We start from the raw sequence: 20,760 nt of genomic DNA on the forward strand, positions 1-20,760 counted from the left end.
AGACATGAAGGTTGGGATGGAAGAACTTTAGTGGGCTACACTGAACCCTGACCAAAATCCCACTGAACACCTTTGGAATTAGTTTTAAGAATAGAAAAGGCTCTATTTTGTCACACATACATTACAGCACAGTGAAATTCTTTTTTCACATATCCCATCTTTGGAGGTTGGAGTCAGAGCGCCGGGTCAGTCATGATATAGCACCCCTGGAGCAGAGAGGGTTAAGGGCCTTGCTCAAGAGCCCAAAAGTGTAAGCTTGGTAGTTCTCTGGCTTGAACCCCAATCCTCTGATCAACAACTCAGAGTCTTGGCCACTGGAGCCACCATTGCCATAGTGCCACTCTTGAATGTGATACCAGGACTTGACCTCTCTAATGGCCTTGTGGCTGAACGATCAGAAATCCCCAAAGCCATGCTCTAAAATCTAGTTAAAAGCCTGCGCGCAAAGGGGACTAAATCTGGAATGGGATGTTCAATAAGCACATATTGGTATGATGGTCAGGTGTACACAAACATTGTTGCAAATATACACATAACAATTATATGTTGTGGAGAACTTGTTTATAACCTCTACCCAATTGAGTCATTAATCTAATGGGGATCCAAGAGAGTTCCTTAATATGCTTAATGACTATTATTATTATTATTATTATTATTATTATTATTATTATTATTACCTCAATTGTGTATTTATTTGTAACTATTTGTAACTTTGATTGCCATTTATGGCTTCTATAGTTTTTATAATGTTTATTCTAGATAGCATAACAGGATTTTTTTGTGCCATGCTATAATCAGTTGATGTAACATGCTAAATGGCAAAAACTATTATACATAAAACACATCATGAGATGCTATTATAAGAAAATAATGACCAATAGGCAGGTGTGATGTGGCAGAGGGCTTCGCAATATGAAGTTTATTATTTTCCAATAACAGCATAAAATAACATTCCAATTAAACCCCACATTCACTGAAATTTGCTAATTAGTTTGATCCCTTTAATGATTTGGAACATCTATGAAACAAGTTGCCACATCCTCTATAGCAGCTATAAACATCAGTTCCTTCACGTGATTCTCTTGTCAAGTTGCTGAGAAACTGCAAGGTGCAAATATCTTTGTCCTGAACACTCCCCTGTTGCAGAAAACTCTTACTAAGCATTGATACTGGAGACTCCTTCCAAAAATGCTAACCACCTCCTACCAGAAGACATGTATATTGATCAATTTATATAGATTGTGTACCACATAAACTTGTGATTTGTCAGAGCTACTGTTAATGAAAATGAACCCACTTCTTCTGACCAATCAAGAAAATAAAACAGTCTGGGATATATCATTTTATTCCTAATATCGCTGGGTTGTTTGTGCACATGACATTTCTATCATTTGCTTGTGGTGCACAGTAATGAACCTTGTCAGTATTTGTCAGTGCATTTCTATTTATAAATTTTCCCTAATGAGCCAGTCAGAGGCAACCAGAGCAAGGAGCAAGGAAATACTCCCTGAGACGACATGAGGAAGAAACCTTGAGAGGAACCAGACTCGAAAGGGATCCCGTCCTCATCTGGGTGACACCAGAGAGTGTGTCTTGTGTTATGTGTTTCCTTGCACATCTACAAATCTCATGAATTATTTGTCCTCCCTATATGGTGAAATCTGACATGTACATGAACAGAAGGCTATGATGGTGTGCATAAGAATATAGCATCACTCGGTGATATCCATGGGGTAACGCTAAATTTAGATGACATGCCAATCTCTGGAAAGCACAAGGGTTTTTTTGTTTGTTTGGTTTTTTTTTTTTTTTTAGAAGAAACTGGCCTGCCAGGTTTTTGTTTAAATTGAGTTCATCATTTGAGCTGTGGGCGTCAGTAGCTCAGTAGAATGACGGACTGCTAACAAACAGCCCGATGGCTACGGTTCTCCATCCACGATGGGAAGTGCAGAAGGGCGAACGAGGATTTCGGTGTCGCAAAAAAACAATTCGGGTCTCGCCAGAAGATTGGAAGGTTGGGTCTTGTTGTTTTAGACCGTTTTATTGCATTCATGGTCTTGCATCCTTGATAGATTGATTTAAAAATGACTTTCACAACCACAGTGCCCTGATTATTATTTCAATTCATTTTTCTGGCCCTTTGGTCACAGGAGGCATGCTTTATTAGATTAGTATTGAATGGATCAATACTGCAGTTGAGAATGATTTTTATAACAGCCATCTGTTGTAATGTCAGGTGACTAGTGGACTACAGAGAGCGGCTTTACAGTCTTCTGTGTTAGTGTTCATGTGCCGAATTAGCATACGCGTTTCATGTCTAGTCCAGAGTTTATGCACTGAATATGGAAAAGATTATATTCGCACCATTTAACTCTGCCTGAATTGATAAAACATGCTTTTAATATTTTACAACATCCATAATGGTAATCCTGCTTGCAAAGGAAGAACAGAAGGGCTTTGGAGATTGAATAGACTATTTGATGAATGTAGGCGTACTCTAGCATTACAGCTACACCTCACTGAAGGAGGCAACAATTATAAGTGAATAGTGTCACTCAGCGAGCAAGCACGCAGACAAGGAAGGAGAGAGCGTGAGGAAGAGGAAGACTTTTGTGTCGTGCGAGATATCGATTTGAGATTTGTTTTTGTCAGCCTTCTCCAGTTTCATGACCTGCTCAAGTCTCCAGGGTGACACTGGTGCAAGCTAGCATGACTGATATTGTTAAAGCTCCTAAACAGACTCCTTAAGGACCAGTATCGGGGATAACCTGCGAGAATTTTTTTCTCCTCCATCTTTTGGTTTGACATGCTTTCCAGAAGCTATAATGAGAAATAACTTTGGCGTTTGCAGAGCGTCAGGATGTGAGTGTGGGCGGAGCATTATGGGTATAAAGAAACATCAGCAATTTTTGAAAGGGTATAGGTTTTATAGAAAAAAAGGAAAAGACAAAAAACCTATAGACCTGTTTTGTGGTTGCACACACACACTGACAGGAAGGTCCAAGTTCAAGGAGAGCCACTGATCCAAATCTGATCTCAGACTTCAGATGTCATGGCTGGGTTTTTCTCATACCTGGTTTTTCTCAGGAAAGATTCTCCTTTTCGTGTGGGTGGCAAGCACAAGCAAAAAAAAAAAATCTCTATTCCGCTTTCTCTTTTCTGTCTTTCTTCATTCTGCTGTTACACTTCTACCATTTCTTCCCATTTTCCTTCTACGATACCCAGTCTGTCTCTTTCTCACTCCCTCGTTTTTATCAGGAAGCCACTTTCTCTATATCACAGTCCCACTGTTTTTTATTTCCTTCCAGTTCTCTGTCATCTCTTACTGTCTCTCTCTTTCTCTTTCTGTCTTCCCTACATTTTCTTTGCCATGTGGGCATGTGGGCTCATTCTCCTGATCAGCCCGGGCTCTATAATTGGCTGCCTCCCAGCTCAGCTCAGCCCTGCACATATAATATAGTGGCATTCCAGTTTCTAATATAGCGCCGTTCCCGTTTCAGCCTGCCTTGCACTTTAGGCTCTAACAACTTGATTGTTTTTCACTGCGAGGGAGACTGAGTTATGCTAATGCTTTTGTTGTCGTCACTGTTTTTAGCAGGAAAAACAAAGTGTGTGAGTCAGCAGCGGAGGTTGGCTTGGGTACAGTGGTGTGTGTAACCCACATCCACGCCAGCACGGTAATGGCTTCCACTCAGCATCTGCAGTTGTAGCTACCGCTATGTCTCTAGAGAAGACTCCATCCTCTTGTTGTGTTATTGTTTGTGTGTATTTCTCGACAAACCGGCCACCGTCTCCTCTATCTGCCTGCTTGCGTTTTATTCCTACTTCTTTTTTCCCCGTTTGCGCTCACCTGGTTTTCGCTTTTCTGATTGAGCTTTCCAAAGCTCTAATAATGCCGCATAAGTTTGTTTATGTGCACAAGTATTTTTTTTAATATAGTATATTCTCTTGTTATTAAATTAAGCAGCGTCATGGGGATGAATTAATATTCAGCCCTGTTTCTTATACCCTTAACTTCCAAGCAATAAGCCCTGTGTTCTGTCACATCTGTTTAATTTAGTGAAAAGGGAGCAAATCAGAGACTTCCTAAGATCTGTCCCATACTGCATACTTGGAGAAGCTACACAGTATTTTACCAGTGTGATGAGTTTTTAATTAACAGTCATCCAGCATCATCAGAGATTTTTTTTTTCTTCTTTTCCTCAGGATATTCCTAACCCTGCAGTTCCACGGCACTCTTTGTAACATCCCGAGTTCTTCAGTAGTCTCTGCACACTGATGTAGAAAGGAATGAAAAAAACTCTGAAACATTGGACTTTTACCTTCACAGGTTCACTCGGTACCGGATCATGAGTCAGGGTCTTGCTCTGTGAGCCAACGGAGAGAATGATTACATCAGTAGGAGTGTTTGGGAAAATGTTATAGCTCCTTTTGATCAGTGAGACACAGAGACAGTGCTTAATTATGAACTGAGTGTGTGCCTTGGACACGATTGATCACAGGAAGAAGCAGTTGAGCAGAGAGAGAGAGAGAGAGAGAGAGAGAGAGAGAGAGAGAGAGAGAGAGAGAGAGAGAGAGAGAGAGACTGTGAGAGCTGCTGCTACTCTGATCTGTGCATGAGGCTGTCTGAGACCAGCAAAGGTCTAAATCACACCTCCACTTTGATTACTGATGCAGTGATGCTACAGTTTTTCATGGGGTTTAAGTGCACAGGGCTCAGTATCGATGTATAGTGACACTCAGTGGAAATATTTCTTACAGTGACAAAACTCATAATGTTAGCCTTTAAGTATTTTCTACTTTTTTTTTTTAATATTTGATATTATTTTCAGTTTGATGTTATGGATATATGCCCTTTGGCCATGGCACTTCTCATACAAATTTGATGAGATATGTTAGTCAAATTACAAATTTTTCCTAAAATTATTATCTAATTTAATCTAATATAGTTTAATCATAATCTAATCATAACTTACTTGAAAAACAGTCTTTTTTAGTCGAGCTGAATTAATTAATTTTACAGTTACACAAGAAATGTTTTATGAAAACTAAATTAGTTCAGAAGATACACGAATCGTGTGAAATTTATGTACAGTATAAGAAGACCGACTAAAATGAACCTCGGCACGATCGGCTTCAAATAACTTAAATGGGAAGGGTTTGCTCTAAAAGTGGCAAAAAAATCCAGCAACTTTGCAGATTATGTTGTCAAGATTATGTTGTCAAGCTTAAGTAGCTGATTTGTCTCAATTACAGATCCAATCTGAATGAAAATTTTGCGTTATTTTTTTTTTCACATTAATGAATATATCGGACAAAGAAGTAGAACACTGTAAAAGGAGGAAAGTTGTGTTTATGGCTGCTGATGTGCTGCAATGGATAAGCTGGATTTATCAGCATATACATGTTAGCACAAAGATAAGCAAAGATATATAAAACTTTTGCAAATCCGGCAGGAATTTTTATTTTGGTTTGGTCTATAAAAACATTCACATCCAACTTTGAGGATGCTTTATTTGTGGCTCCTGCTATAGATGTATCACGTACTTCCTGCTCCGTTATCCGCTGGAGGGATTATATCCCACTGTCGACCTAGGAAAAAACAGTGGTCTTCCAGGAATGTCTGGAATGATCTTCTTAACCTGTTGTCACTACGACGCCCACCGGAAAAAGTAGGAAGAAAAAAAAAGAACCTTTTACATAAGGGCTGAAAAATAAAAAGTTTCTTATCTCTCTCTGGGGAAACCATTAAAGGTAAAATAGGGTTTCAAGTAGAATATCAGATTGCTTAACAATCCAAAGAACCTCAGAGGAACTGAAAAACAAAAACACTAAATCAAAGATCTCAGCACTGCATTTAAGCTAACTACTGATGTGGTAAGCTAGTTGATAGACATGTTTGGAGTGGATTCCTCTTTAGATAAAGGTGCAAGTATAGTTAAATTTAAAATAGTTAAGTATGGTTAAACTTTTAAGAAGACGAGGTCTGTACGAAGCAGTGATTTTAAAAATGTTCACTGGGTTCCTTGTACGTTTTTATTTGGAAGGGAATGTGAACTTTCAGGCCCCGGGCCTAAAGACAGACGATCTTTTCCTGTGTTTGGAGTCAGACTGCTTGTATAAGTTGTGTATTTATTCTTCTTTCTTCTTCAAACCTGGAGTGATGCTAAAGCACCTTGTTATTTGTGAGCAGCTGTTCTGTTGCAGTGTTAATTGAGCGAGGCAAATCATCCTAGATACAGTATCTGCTCCCTACTGTAAGAGCAATTCAGATCTGCAAAGCCCATTTTCAGCACACGGCATGCACCAAATGTCAGGGCTGAGTCAAATGGAAGAAAGCCTAGGAGTACTGCTCCTGGTTCACATTCTGCTGTGGTAGATAGGAATCCTTCATTAGTCCCTAGGAGTCTTTTTACTTTTCTACTTTTTACCTCTCTTGTCCACCATGCAGTCATTCTGTAGTCATTGAAAAGATGATGTAAGACCTCATCACCCTTTAAAAGGAAAAAAGTTTTTGCAGCCATGGAACTCTTTAACTTACAGAAATCTGCATTTTGCTTCGGTATAGACTTAATTTAGCAATATTATTTATTAATAATGTAATATAAGAATATAAATAATACAAATATATAATAATAATAATAATAATAATAATAATAATAATAATAATAATAATAATACAAATAGCTATTTGTACAATTTCAACAGTTCCAATATCGGGCTTATTTTTTCAGCGTATGCAGCCGTATGTCGACTTTTTGTTGGATTGATTTCTGAATTTTCCGCTCACCTTTGGGTTAACATTTGGCATAATTTATAAGCTGATTTGTTTCTAACTTTTTACTGGTTTTACTTTGACCCTGACAGTTCAAAATGTGTCCAGTCTTAGGGAGTCGATACAAATGCAGGCAGGGTCAAAGTAGCATAATCCATACTAAGATTGAAAAAAAAATGGAAACACAGGCACTGTTCAGAAAAGCGGAAATACATTAATGATAAGAAACGTTGCTCAGAAATGCACAAAATAAATGACAAGAGTTTGCACGGAGGAGAGAAATAACAGGGTATGAATAATATAGTAATTAATTAAATAATTTATTCATAGTACAGGTGAACACATAAGGGTTATTGACCAGTGTACAGGAGTGGAAACCAAATCAAAAACATAAACATATTAAAAAAAATGAAAAAATAAATAAATGTGGAAAACAAAATAACCAAATAAAGCAGTATTAGCAGTACTTTGAATTACGACTCTCACTAAGAAGGAACATTCGTGACACACATAGATAAATATGAGACCTCAGTAATAAACACTTTGATAAAAGTGTGTTTTGGTTTCTGACTTCTGGGGGTCCCTGAGCCTGACTTTCAGAACCCTGTCTTTAAGATAGTTCACAGTATCTGACAGTTTTACGACTCGAGCAGATCATTAGCGAAAGAATGGCTCAAACCAAAGTAACAAACATTTTATCCCAAATCCACTGAATCGACGCAAGCAGTAAAATGCTTGCTCACACACTTTGAATAAGTGGTACTCTTATTCCACAGGCAGTGCTGGTGTTAAGGGACAGGAGGGCGAGTAAAAGTCAAAGCTGTAGTTGGAAACTATTGTTTTAAGACCACTGGGAAAATGTCATGCTAGTGGATTACATACATTAATTACATATTTAAAATTATGCATTAAAAAGATGATAAGGCTTAATAAATGCTGAGGCAGATGGAACAGCTCAGTATTGCATAAAGCCTTGGGATTATGACTTGAATTAGCCCGCCGTCATTAAAACAAATCACACGTTTGTATTTGTACTTTGGATAAAAGCGCATTTTTTTGTCAGGCCAGGGCCGAGAAGATAACAGGAAAAGAATAATAAGAAAAAAATTCATTTAAAGCCATATTTTTCTGAGTCTAAACAGATGACAACGTGCTCTTTGACAAATGTCTGCAATATCAAGAGTCGATTGCCTGACAACTAGGGAGAGCATGAGGGATATGCAACAGGGACGACGCCACCGCGCTTTACATGCGGCTTCTGTCATTTCACAAAGCAAACACGGCCTCTGAGGATTTCTCAGAAGAACTGATATTACTTCATTGTGGTTGTCATCTCCCTCTTATTGTGTTATTTTTCATTGTGTGGATTGGATTGAAGGGAAATTGATTTAAAGAAAGGCACCCTCATACTATGGTAATTTCAATTTTGCACAAATTGCCCAGTGCGTCTCGCACGCAGCCATTGCTGGGAATGATGTAATTGGCTTCACTAGGTGTACCCAGATATGTCATCGGTGATGTGAGTGGCGTTACAATACGGTGTGAAGAGTAAGCCCATTAACTGTAATCTCAATTTGCAAGCTTTTAGTTTACTCCAATTGCAGGCTTGCTTGAAATGACATGTGAATTGTTATTACACTATTGTAGCAACATCAGAGTCGTGCTGGTGTTTCTAACGATGACTCAGAAGCGCTATATGACACAGCTGACTCATCAGCGGTTTGTGTTTTGTTGTTCTCTCTAAAACCTTAGCGTCTTGCTAAAACCGTGGGATCATGTAGTTCTAACTAAGATAGCAGCTAATTAGATCAAAAATACCCACATGAATCATTCTTTTGCAAATGATTCATAATTGAGTCATGTACATTTCAGCTCAAGCAGGATTTAGAAACGGATTATCTTTCAAATTCCTCTTTTGTTTTATTCATTTTAACACTTAAAGGGTAAACGTATATAGATTAACGTTAAAACCATCACCGAGTAGCTTTCATGATTAGTCAAAGCCCGTGTATCCTGATTCAGACATGTTCCTGAGGGAGGATTTCTCGTTTGATGTAGGCATGTGCGATATAACAGTTTAATCATCCTTGCATGATATTACACCACCACGATATCCAGTGACGTTCACTCTGATTACATTATAATACCGGACCTGCCATCCATTTTGCGTAGGAGCGCTGCAGTTTAACAGCGTAGTACGCTAGTATGAGTTATAATTTAAGAAGGAAAAATCGATATTGCACAAGCCTAGTTTGAACCTGCTGAAATATTTTGTGGCAGTTTCAAAGGTTTATTTGTGAGTGTTTGACATAAAACACGTAGAGCGTAGCGGATTGTATCCATGATGAATTGCTCAAGCAATGAACAATATAGGTTACAAATCTTTTATATTTAATGCTCCAGACAAACCAGTCGCTTAGTGTGTTTAATTCTATCTTTTTTTTGGCTACCACCTGCTATTGTGAGAAACAGGATTAATCAATCAGGATCATACAGTTTCATGTTTCTGTTTAAAAGTTGTCAGCAAGCTATAATAATGCAGAACAGGATACTGGTGGGGAGAAAGATGTTTTTTTTATAACATACACTAAGATGTCCATTTCCGCCTTTTACTAACAGCTTATGTGAATCAATTTCCAGTACTGTGATTTTATTTGGCATATTTTGCTCCTTCCGCATTGATTTCTTTATTGAAGGTTGCTGACTTTTGTTCATCTTGCTAATCTTAATCCAGGTTGAATATTTGGTTAAATTTACATGTATATTATGGTTAATGTTGGAGTATTATTCTGGAAAGAATCCTCTCATATCCTATAAAGATAACCTGTGTGTGTGTGTGTGTGTGTGTGTGTGTGTGTGTGTGTGTGTGTGTGTGTGTGTGTGTGTGTGTGTGTGTGTGTGTGCGTGTGTGTGTGTGTTTGAGTGTCCCATCCTCTATTCCAGTGAGTTTTTTTATTGCAATTGGAAGTGAGTGTTATGTGAGTGGGTGCTGGTGAGAGACGAAAGCGGAATCGTCACAACAATAGTAACAAGGTGATTATTATTGCACTCGGTTCGCAGTTGGAGACAATATCATTATAATTTAGACATTCTGCTTCCAAACAATGAAGGCAAATAGCAGTGATTGGACGAGTCTGTTAAGCCCTTTGCCGTCAGTGAGACGTGGCGATAGAATAGAAAGGCTGATTTATAGCCCTGCCTTAACTGCCCTCTGAACAAACTGTATTCGCCTTTTCTTTTATCCCTCCCTGGCATTTGTGCTTTTTACCATTCCGCCTTGGAGAGAGGATCAGCATGGCTGTGGACTTTATTGCATAGTTAAAGTCTTAATGAAGCTTACCATCATTCCTTATAAGGCTTTGAAATCCAGCATTGTTCCAAAGCCTTCTGCTAACCATGCACTCTCAGATGTCTAAAGCCTTACTGGTTATTTTCTTATTAACCTCCTGCATTCAAGACTTCTTTCACTCCAACTTTTCACTAGACAAACAAATTCATTTATAAGTGAGAGCAAAAGGAGTTGACGGCATATGGGAATCATGAATTAATGTTGTATGAGATTTATAGTTTGTTGACTGAATTGTTGCTTGTTTCGGATGACAGGAGAGGAACCCGGTGGGTGGTTTTACCTTCAGGTTTGACATGTTGTGCATCCTGAGATGCTCTTCTGCTCATCACCAAGAGCGGCTATTGGAGTTACTGTAGTTTGATCCTGTCTGATCCTTTGTCCTCTGACATCTCTCAAAACTGCTGCTCACTGGATTCTTTTTTGGATTTGTAAGTCTATAAAGTTTACACTTTATGATGTGAGGACTGAACCCTACAAGAAAACCTAACATTACAATTTTTTTTGTGTGTATCATTTTGTAGTATGATTGCCATGGGGAGATGGTGCACGTGTATGGGGCAGGGGTAATTAAAGGTTGGGATTTGGGGTTGGGGTTGTATAACAACCAGAAACTGAAAAGGACTTAATTGGGATCATATATCAAGACCTATAATACTGAAAAAAATGAAGTCTACAAAATAAAGTCTGCCAAACGAAAACAAATAGAAATCCTAACCGTAAGGCTAAGTTGTTTGACTACCAGTCAGAAGGTTGTGAGATTGAATCCCAGATCCACCAAGCTGCCACTGCTTGGCCCCTACAGGCCCTTAACCCAATAGCCTTTACCCTCAACTGCTCAGTTGTATAAAAAGAGAGAGACAGAGAAATGTAATTCACTGTGGATAGGTGCGTCTGCCAAATGCCATAAATGTGTAAATAACTCTTCACCCTCACCGCAGTAAGACTCTATAATTTGTTCCTTTTAAAAGAGACAAGGCTACAACATCAAATCTTTAGCTGGCTAATAAGGAATTACATACAGTATCATAGCACATCAGATATCAGGAGAGTTTATGGGTCTGAACGTATGGCTCTATTTTACCATATATTTGGAATAACAAAGATGCTCTTTTCTTCTAATCTTACAGCTAACTTACATTCAATAAGACGATTTATTATTTAGAACACGGATTAAAACCTTTCCTGAGCAGATCCTGGCGAGTGGGCGGTATGACTGACAACCCCGACCTGTAAGCCTAGTTTGACCAAGATATCATATTTTAGATGTCGGCTGTTTTATTTAGGTTTGAATGCAGACCTTGTTCTGCCACTGACCTACTTTATTCTACAGTGTGTAAAAATGTATATACTCAAGACTTTACCTTGCTGACACACTTTCTGTGCTCTTCTCTGTGTCCTCAGATGAACATGGACATTTGAAAATATACCTGCCCAAAAAGCTGCTTGAATGTCTACCAAAATGCCCCTCATTGCCAAAAGAGAGACACCGGTGGAACACGAATGAGGTAAGGTCACCTCTCCCTACCATCTGCTGCTGTCTTTTTTTTTTTTTTTTTACCGCTGCTGACCTTATAGAAATCACACCTCTTTATTTTAAGCTATGCATCTGACACCGGGTTTTAGCAGGAAGTGTTACAGAGGCTCCGAACACATATTGAGCAACAGCAGCTGCTAATTTCTATGTCAAAACCAATCGTATAAACTTTTAACACGGCTTTGACGCGTTGTTACGTAAAGATACAGCAATACCACCGCTCCTTCATTCTTGAGTACCTATTTGTACTCGTTTATAACGATACCGATAATAAAATGAGTGACGTACTTAACCTACGTGACCTAGATAATCAACCAGGAACGTCATGGAACATTTTATTTAGCTATGTTTATATTTCTCTTGATTTAAATGGTGGCCTTGAAGAACTTACACGTGTCTGTCCATGCATATATGTTACTAGACGTGTTCTTTTAAAAAAAGAGTTTATTTTAATTCACTGCTTTAGCTGGTTTTTGATAATGGCTGCATGCATGTTTGATTAAATTCAGGAAAGTGCTTCTGTACAGCTCTAGGTCAAATTCCATCGCCTTTGTCGCTTCATTTTCTCAAGAGCCTCAAGAACAGCCTCAAGAACAGCTTACTGGATAAGAGCTGTTATTTTCACTAACCTAGCATTGTGTGAAGCCATTTTTTCTCATCTAGCTATCTATATCATCGGTTACTAGCCACAAATTCTTTCTACTTTTTATTTGACATTTATGTTTAAGATGTTTAATCAGGTAACAGGATTCTGGAGTTGCATGTCATCTGTTCCTCAGCACAATAAATTACTGTATAAACAGTTTACGTCACATAGCATCACATGGTATTGGAGCATTTTTTTGCTCGAGTGCACAAGCACAGTGTATGACAGATACCCGATTATAGTACGGTATACAAATATAGCATCCCTATGATTACAATATTATATATAAAAGACTACTATTGAGATGTCGCTAATGAGCACAGCTGCATTCATTATCGGTGTATTAACATATATATTTTGCCTTCCCTGTATTGTGAAACATGATTCAGTGCTTCATTCAGCATAGAGCAGAAAACTCATTAATCATGTGAAGTAATGTACATTTTACATACTGTGAACGCTGTACTATAGTACACAGGCGTGTGAAATTTCAGTCTCTCTTCTCAGATGTAGGTTTTTCTGATCCCCTGTACAGCAGTTTGCAAGTTAGAACTACATCATATAACTTTCTCAACCATCTGCTTCCACCATTTTTATTAACGTTACCACTATAAATAGAGTGCGGTTTATTTATAGAAGGGAATAACATATGGTTTTGGTTGCATTAGTGCACACTGTCACTTCTCTCGGTACCACTCCATATTTGGGCTGGATTACGAGCACATCTTGTCTTTTCCTCAAAATGGATTTCCCTCATTGTGTAATGCTGAATCTCTTTTTGAGCCTCGCCAATCTATACAAGTTCTTTCACGGGTTTTTTTTTTAAATGGCAGACTCAGCGTATCTAAAATCTTAAAGTTAAAACATATAAAAGATGATTTGCTGTGAAATACGCCTTGTAGAGGATTTGGACATAAAGCTCAGTCTTATGGTTTATCTCCCTAATATTGTAGTCAGCATGCTATTTTACACACATCCCTGCCCCTGCAGAGCAGCCGGGCTATCTTTAAAGTGCAAAGCTCTAAAAATCTGCATATGAAAATGCACTTTCAGTGCATTTTATCAAAGTTGGAAGGTATTTTACACAGAACGCATCAAACAAAATAGGAAAAAGATAAGAGCGCTTTCAGATTTTTTTGCTATTGAACATGAAAATACTCACTGTTTGTTTGGGACTTTGTGAAGAAAAAAGACACAGAAGCAGTTTGCTGCTAGTCCTTGACCTGTAGGCCAGCCATTTTAAATTAGTTCATTTCTCTCAGTCTGGCTATTTTATCGTTTAATGGAAATGAGTCAGTGTTTCGCTTGATTTTCACATTTTATTTGTCGTTCATGTTCTGTCTGCTTTTGTGGGTTTGCTTTACCCCCACACCATTCGATCAGGAGAGTGAAACTAAGCATTATTTAGCTGCTTTAACCTGGTAGAATTTTAAATGATTGTTATCGCACAATTTCTCAGCAGGAATTCATAAACTCCATGATTATAGAAGGTGTGGCGTGTCTAATACGATACATTTGATCCATGTCGCTTTGGCGCATTAAACGACAGGCAGCGGTATTGTCAAAGTATACAACCCTTGGTGTTTTTTTTTTTTGTCATAATTCATGAAGTTTTTAAATGGCTCTCCTGTACTTTTTAATGAACGCTGTTCTCCTGAGAAGGTTGTTAAAGGGGGTGGGTGGGGGGGTGATAGTGTCGTGGTGGGTAAGCCTACCTCCCTGGAAATCATAAAGCCTGCCACCGGCATGTACATAACTCAAATGTCACTCTCGCATCAATTTCAGACCTGTCTAAAGCCCCCGGTAACAAATCACTGCCGCGGCCCTCTTAAAGGGATATTTATGAATTGAATACACTACTTCATCCCATGGTTTATACTTTATGGAGTGACAGCCATGTTTTTTTGTTGTTTTTTTTTTGGAGGGGGTGAGCAGAAGGAAATGAATGACAGCGCCGAAGTGTAAAGTTTGAAAGCTCAAGCCTTTGTGTATCTTGTCTGGAGTAACTCGAAATGTTTTCTCTACATCGCTTGTGTTTTGTTTGAATATATACAACGTTCAGATCTTGCAGTCTTTCCTAGTTGCCAGTTAACACGTTCCTAATTGAAGCTGATTATGTAACATATCTGACCGGCAGTGTTATGCTCCCAGTCAAAATTAATTTGTTTTTTTTTAATTGATTACAGAATATCTGCATCCTCGCAGAAGCGAATAGCTGGCGGACGAGTCTTCGTAAAGTCCGTCAAGCCGTTCATAACGGAAATTAAATCACGACAGACGGCTTATAAGGAAGGAGAAAATCAGTAATGTTTTCAGCATCACATTAAAGAGCATTTAATATGTTGTCAGGTGCCCTTTAGATTAATGTCAACTTATCAGTGTGTGGATGCTCAGAGCGGGCTGCGACTCAGCCACGGAGGCAACCTAATTCTTATGTGGCGCACATCAAGAGAGACGGTAGCATGGGAAACCGGGGAGTCAACCTTCCCCAAAACCAAGGGCATTTCTCTTTCATGTGCACCAGACACACACACAAGGGCTGGAGTGACTCACTGATGGCAGGCTGAGAAGGATTAAGGAGTCTCTTGTTGCTGCTGATGGTATGACTCTTACCTAAAGTGACAACTCATTTATTCTCTGCATATTCCTCCTGCCTGTCCTGCATCCCTAATGCCTCCTTGTTTTTCTCCTTGCTTGAAATTTAAAGTGTCTTAACATGCAAGAGGGAGCCATTGTTTTATTTTAAACCTATAATGATAAAATGGTTGCTTTGTGCCTTTTTTGTAAAGTTAATACCTGAAAGTCATGCACCGTAGTTCTCGCAATGTGCTCCAACTTTTTTTGGAATCCAAACAAAATCAGTAATTATACCTGCCAATCATTACACATTTAGTATAAAATCATCACAATTCAACATAGACATCTGCCTTTTACTTTTACCTCATTTGCCTGGCGGTTTCTTGGGGTTTATTACAATTAAAACAGAATATAAGTGTTGGATTAAGGGTTTTGTCCAAAAGATGTAGCTTGATGATGCTGAGATTTAAGTCTGTTCAGTAGCCCAGTATCTCAACCACTGAGTTACCACAGCACTATCATATGTTTCTGAAATGTTACAAATGCTCCTTTTCCTGTCTTTTTACCCCGTCAGAGTAAATTTATATCATACTCCACAAACAGACCATAGGGGTCTAAAAACCAGCCTGGTGCAGAAACTGTGTGTACATGGCAACCTTCCCCCATTCACTGGATTTTTCTCTGAGATGTTTGAATGTGAGTCATTGCCATGATGATTCATCCATGTTTTTCTGATTCCTGATTCTCCTTGTGTACACACACAGGAAAGAAAATGTGCTAGAATACATCTCAACCAGAAAATAGATAGTAAATCCATATCAAAATAGAAGAGAAAGCAGAAGTAGTGAAATGGGGTAAATAGGGAGGCGGTTAGGAACTTTGTTTCTAAATTGTCATTAGGAGATTAGGAGGAAATCTAGGCCAGTGCCTAGCAATTTATTTATCAAGAAAAAACAAAAGCACTGCACTCTTTTATAACAAAATCAGTATTGTTACAGCATTATTATCTCAGTCTGAGAGATATTATGGTGGATAATTATAGAGGCAACCTAACAGAGCTAATGATGAAGAAATTCAGATCTCTTTTTGGACCTCTTAGGGCCCTAACCTAATTTTTAGCATCGCTTCAATAGCATGCAGTTTTGGGCTGTGGGTGCGATCCATTTTATAGATGGCAGCATGTTCCTGAATGTCCCATTGCATACTAAACTGAGTATGTGTATGTAATAATTTATGAATAAACCTTCCCAGAATTCTATTTCTCAGATCATTTACTAGAACCTTTAATCTAGTAAAGTTTCTTATGAGAACAAAATGTTTTCCCAAAAGTGAAGTGACACAGCAAGGGCTTTTATTTACTATGTTAAAGATTAGAAAAACAGTTTAGAAAAACTGGAGTCCTAAAAGAGACTTTCAAAAATGATCACATCGGTGCTATTATGAGACGGACCAATTATGTTTTAACTGGCCACTTTTGTATTGAAGTGCCAAATATGTCAGTGTGAAAACAGCGCTGTATAAGAATACTGACATACGGAGTGTCCTTTTATATGACTTGAGTTGAGGGTGTAGGTTATCTGCTTTGGCGCGAAGTGCCATGCTGCAGTTACAGTGATGAAAAGCTTAGATCTCCAGTGCTGAGCTGGTTTGACATCCAGGGCTTTAATAAGTTTTGTCCATTCAATAATACGCATCTTTGGGTTACACGAGCCGTCAGAGTCAACCGAGCCGTGTAAGAGCTCTACATTGCCTGTTTCACATTTAATACCTTGTCATTAGGTATAATTACCTCCACCTTACACCGGTGCGTTGTGGTGCATTGGCAAACCAACATGGCACTGGAGCGGCCCTTGAGAGAGGTGAGATGAGAGGACCGCAATCTTCCGGTTACACACTTGTCCGGTCGCTCCTATCCAGAGAGAGGGTTCTCGTTACGGAGGAGGAAGAAAGGCAGGAAAAGAGAGAGGATTGGCACACCAGGGCAGAAATGACTACATTCCCCTTACCAAATCACAGATAACACGATCCCTCTCAGGAGATTGGACGAACCTGCCAGTGAAACCCATTTGCTTAGATTATTGAGAAGAACATTCTTCTGTGTCTGTATTATGAAAATGAGTGCATCTTGAGCATCCTTATGAGCAGCAGGCCATTGATCAGAGCTATGGGAAAGTTGGCAAACCGCAGGGAAATTCTACTTCACTAGGTCTAAGCTCTAACAGGAAAGAGTTTTCTCTTTCATATCTCTGTTCGTTCTTTTTTCAACGGTTTTCGTCTTCCTGCTGTTACACAGCAGTCATCTGCGTACATTTTGTCCTCTGTCCTTGGAAAAATAATGACAGGTTTCTAAGCATTTATTAGAACAAACTCTGAGAGAGATTTTGTAATAAAAATGAGAATGTCATTTATGAGAGTTAGAGAGGTGTATTTTTTCTGAAAACTAGCATGGAGCATCAACGTTCTGTATATTCCTCTACAAGCCAAGAACCAAAGTGGCTTTCATGTCCCAGGGGTCAAATCACAAGTTACGGTTATGCGCCTATAACATGTCTGAATAAATCTGAGAATCCTGAAATGTATCACCATTAAGAAAATCCTGACTTTCCCTTTAACTTCTTCCTTGACTTGCCTGGGGAACGCTGTCAGGGTATTCCTTATTAATTTTAATACTCTCATATATACTGTCTTGACAATCCAGTATTTATGTCCTGTTCAGACTAGCCATACTCCGCATAACCTGTGTGATTCAGCAGTAGTAGATCAGCATGATTTTTTTGTCCTCCATAGCAGCCTGTATGCTAATTTAATGAAATTTATTTCCAGTATTATTTTGGATTTTATTTTATTTTGGACTAAATGCTCTGTTTTCTCCATTTACAAGTTCACGGAAATATCAAAAACTCCCAGATCAGCCATTTCTTGCGCAAGAGCCACTGACTATAGATAATCTTAGATTGCTTGGCATTGTTTTGTATAGTTTATGAGTTTCTTGAAGTTCTTCAGGCCTGAAATTCCATTATGCTTCAGTAGGAGTACAGCAGCTGAGATGCTGAGAAAATGGCAAGACTTTGCAAACAGTAGGGGAGAAGGAACAGGGTATAAATAAGTCCACTAAATGAGTCCCAGGTGAATGATATAATGAGATGCAGGTGCCGGTGGCTAGTAGGACAATGATTCCAAATGCTGAGAGCCTGGGACAGGAGGAGGAATGGCAGGAGGCATAACAGCTAAGTACAGGAGTCGCGTTTTGAGTCGTTTTTTTCCAGTTATAATCTTGCATCGTGGCTTTTTATGCAGGATGGCTCATCGCTTACACAGCGGAAGCTTACATTTGTAGACTGGGTTCTAAAATAAAACCCTGTGAATTAAAACAACTGAAAAATAATGTAACGTGTTCCACAAAGTCAAACAGGGATCCGTGTTAAACAAAATTCAGAACACCATTCAGAATAAATCGCTGTCTGCATTGAAACACATACATCCTACTGTAATGTTTTTATTGGATTGCAAGATTCCACCATTTTATATTGTGTATAAGAAACAAACCTCAATATTAAGTGCAGTCTTGATGTCAGACTCCGAGTATTCATACAGTCACAGGAAGGATATTAGATAATTTGATTAAATATATCAATAAGATATTAGGCTAATGATTTTTACTTTTTTTTGTTGGGTTTTTCTCTAAATTGATTGCATTCATAAAGTAAACCTTTACATCAGCAGGGTTTTATTAAAACTCTCAGCATGGCAAAGATGTTAGCATATAATATGTACTGCACCTCTAGTTTTTAAACCTTTAGTTTTATATGATAAAGAAAATAACGCATATATGTAATCGGTTTGGAAATATGAACCCGATGCCAGCTCTCCTTGTCGTAACCCGTCTGCCATGCGGCATGAGATGCTTTTCTGCGATTGGTTGAATCGTATCTTTCCTATCTGCTCAAATGTCTCTGGTCTTTCTCCTCACATTCTCCTCTAGCATCTCTCAACAAATTTCCTTCCGTTGATCTGCCGCTCGCTGGATGTTTTCGTTTTTAGCACCATGCTGTTTAAATCCTAGAGACTGTAATGAGTGAAGATCTCAAGAGATCGGATCTTTTGACCTGCTGCCACATGAAAGGCTGATTGGATAAATGCATAACTGTGTAGGGGTAGGTTGATGTAAAAGTTCTAGCATTTTAAATCGAATTGTACCACAAACACCCTGATTGTCGAAAAGACAAAACTGACATCATTTACTTTTGATTTAATATGCAGTAAATTAACATATTATATTTAACTCCCTTCTGATTTTGATTGAGCAAAAACATATTCGTGTATCTTATTGTTGCATCATCTGCATTTTCCATAGTAAAGCTTTTCTCATGAGAAAGAGAAGTTCTCTTTCGTGTTAAATTATTGTTACTATTGTAGAGGGCGCAGGTCAGAAATACATAAAAAGAAGAAATCGCCATGCATTTAACACACAATGTACTGTAGGTGTTCAAGGAAGAATTTGTCCTCTTGATGCATTTACTGTCTGTAACATCAGATGACAAACACACCTAGAATACTCTGTTCCCATCCATGAGCAATTTGTTTTCTTTAATAAGTTTAGATTTTCTTTATGTCAGCACAGCACAGACTGCCTTATATTGCACTTGTTGCACACAGAAGAGTCCATGATCCCTGACTAAAATTTAGCTTGGCAGACATTTGCCTGTCCAGAATGCTGATATATTCCTCCCTCCATGGCTTTTTGAGCCAAACATTCGTGTTCTTGTGGGTGGCAACCTCTCCCCACCTCCCTTCCTTGTTCCTTCCCCTGCTTGTGTGTTTGTGCTGCCGAGGACTCGGCTCAATCCCCAGCAGAATAGCCTGACCTCATTACAGGATTCGTCTGGATTAAGGCTCGTGTGTATGGATTAGAACGATTCTTATTAAGACGTTTTAATTGTTTCTGTCACAAAGACAGGCGTTTAACTTTTTAATGACCCATTTTGATACATTTTGCTGATTACGCAAACAAATTAGATGATTTTGGCAGCTGTCAATTCTTATCCCTTGTCACTTTCTTTTTTTAGTTAATTGAAGCCAATACTGTTCATGATTAAATGTTTGTCTTCCCTTGAACATGTGAATGAACCCCCCCACTCTCTCTCTCTCTCTCTCTCTCTCTCTCTCTCTCTCTCTCTCTCTCTCTTTCTCTTTTTCTCTCTCTATTTCCTTCTCTCTAGACTGTGCACAATTAAAATTACCCTGCCTGAATCACAAGTGTTTGTCGAGACGTTCATTAGCTTCTCTGGGGCAATCAGTAGAAATTAAAGGTCATGTTTGTTTTCTATGAGGAAATGCCTTAACGTTTTTTACGAGCAGCTGTCCAGGGCATGACTGGAATGTCTAATGCGTCGAGCAGAAGTCTCGGCTTGAGCTGCCGATTTCTCCTCAAATGTCATGTCTGAGATTAGGGCTTTGAATATCATCTTCTGCTGGGAGAAGCTGCATTTACATAAATAGTCCTGCTTTCATTTACATGCCATAACATTTGCATACCATTTGTTTGCTTCACTTGAAATTGTAAATATAACAGCGAGTACCCATGTATTTGTACAGAATTGCTTACTTCTTTGAATCATGATGATATTTTCGCAGTAAATTATACCTAAATGAGACTGTAGAGCCAGGGTCTGGAAATGCATCCTTAAAAGCCTTGTTAACAAAAAAACACACACACACACACACACACACACACACACACACACACACACACACACACACACACACACACACACACACACACACACAGACACACACACAGCAGCTTTTACATGACACAGCCATAATTAGGATCTTAGCCTGGATTTCTTTGTGGTTTACAGACCTAGCAAGCTGGGCTG

At 38.7% G+C, this 20,760-nt stretch overlaps 1 protein-coding gene across 7 annotated transcripts in view; it reads left to right on the forward strand.

The window, feature by feature from the left end:
* camta1a (calmodulin binding transcription activator 1a) overlaps window positions 1-20,760 on the forward strand; it is a 380,235-nt gene that overhangs the window by 9,942 nt on the left and 349,533 nt on the right. For all 7 annotated transcript variants that reach the window (XM_047807177.1, XM_027170434.2, XM_047807178.1 and 4 more), the window contains one exon: window positions 11,526-11,629. In XM_047807177.1, coding sequence (XP_047663133.1) covers window positions 11,526-11,629 — 104 coding nt within the window. The remainder of the gene's footprint in view (window positions 1-11,525; window positions 11,630-20,760) is intronic.

This window comes from Tachysurus fulvidraco, chromosome 23 (assembly GCF_022655615.1).
Source record: "Tachysurus fulvidraco isolate hzauxx_2018 chromosome 23, HZAU_PFXX_2.0, whole genome shotgun sequence".
Taxonomy (NCBI): Eukaryota; Metazoa; Chordata; class Actinopteri; order Siluriformes; family Bagridae; genus Tachysurus; species Tachysurus fulvidraco.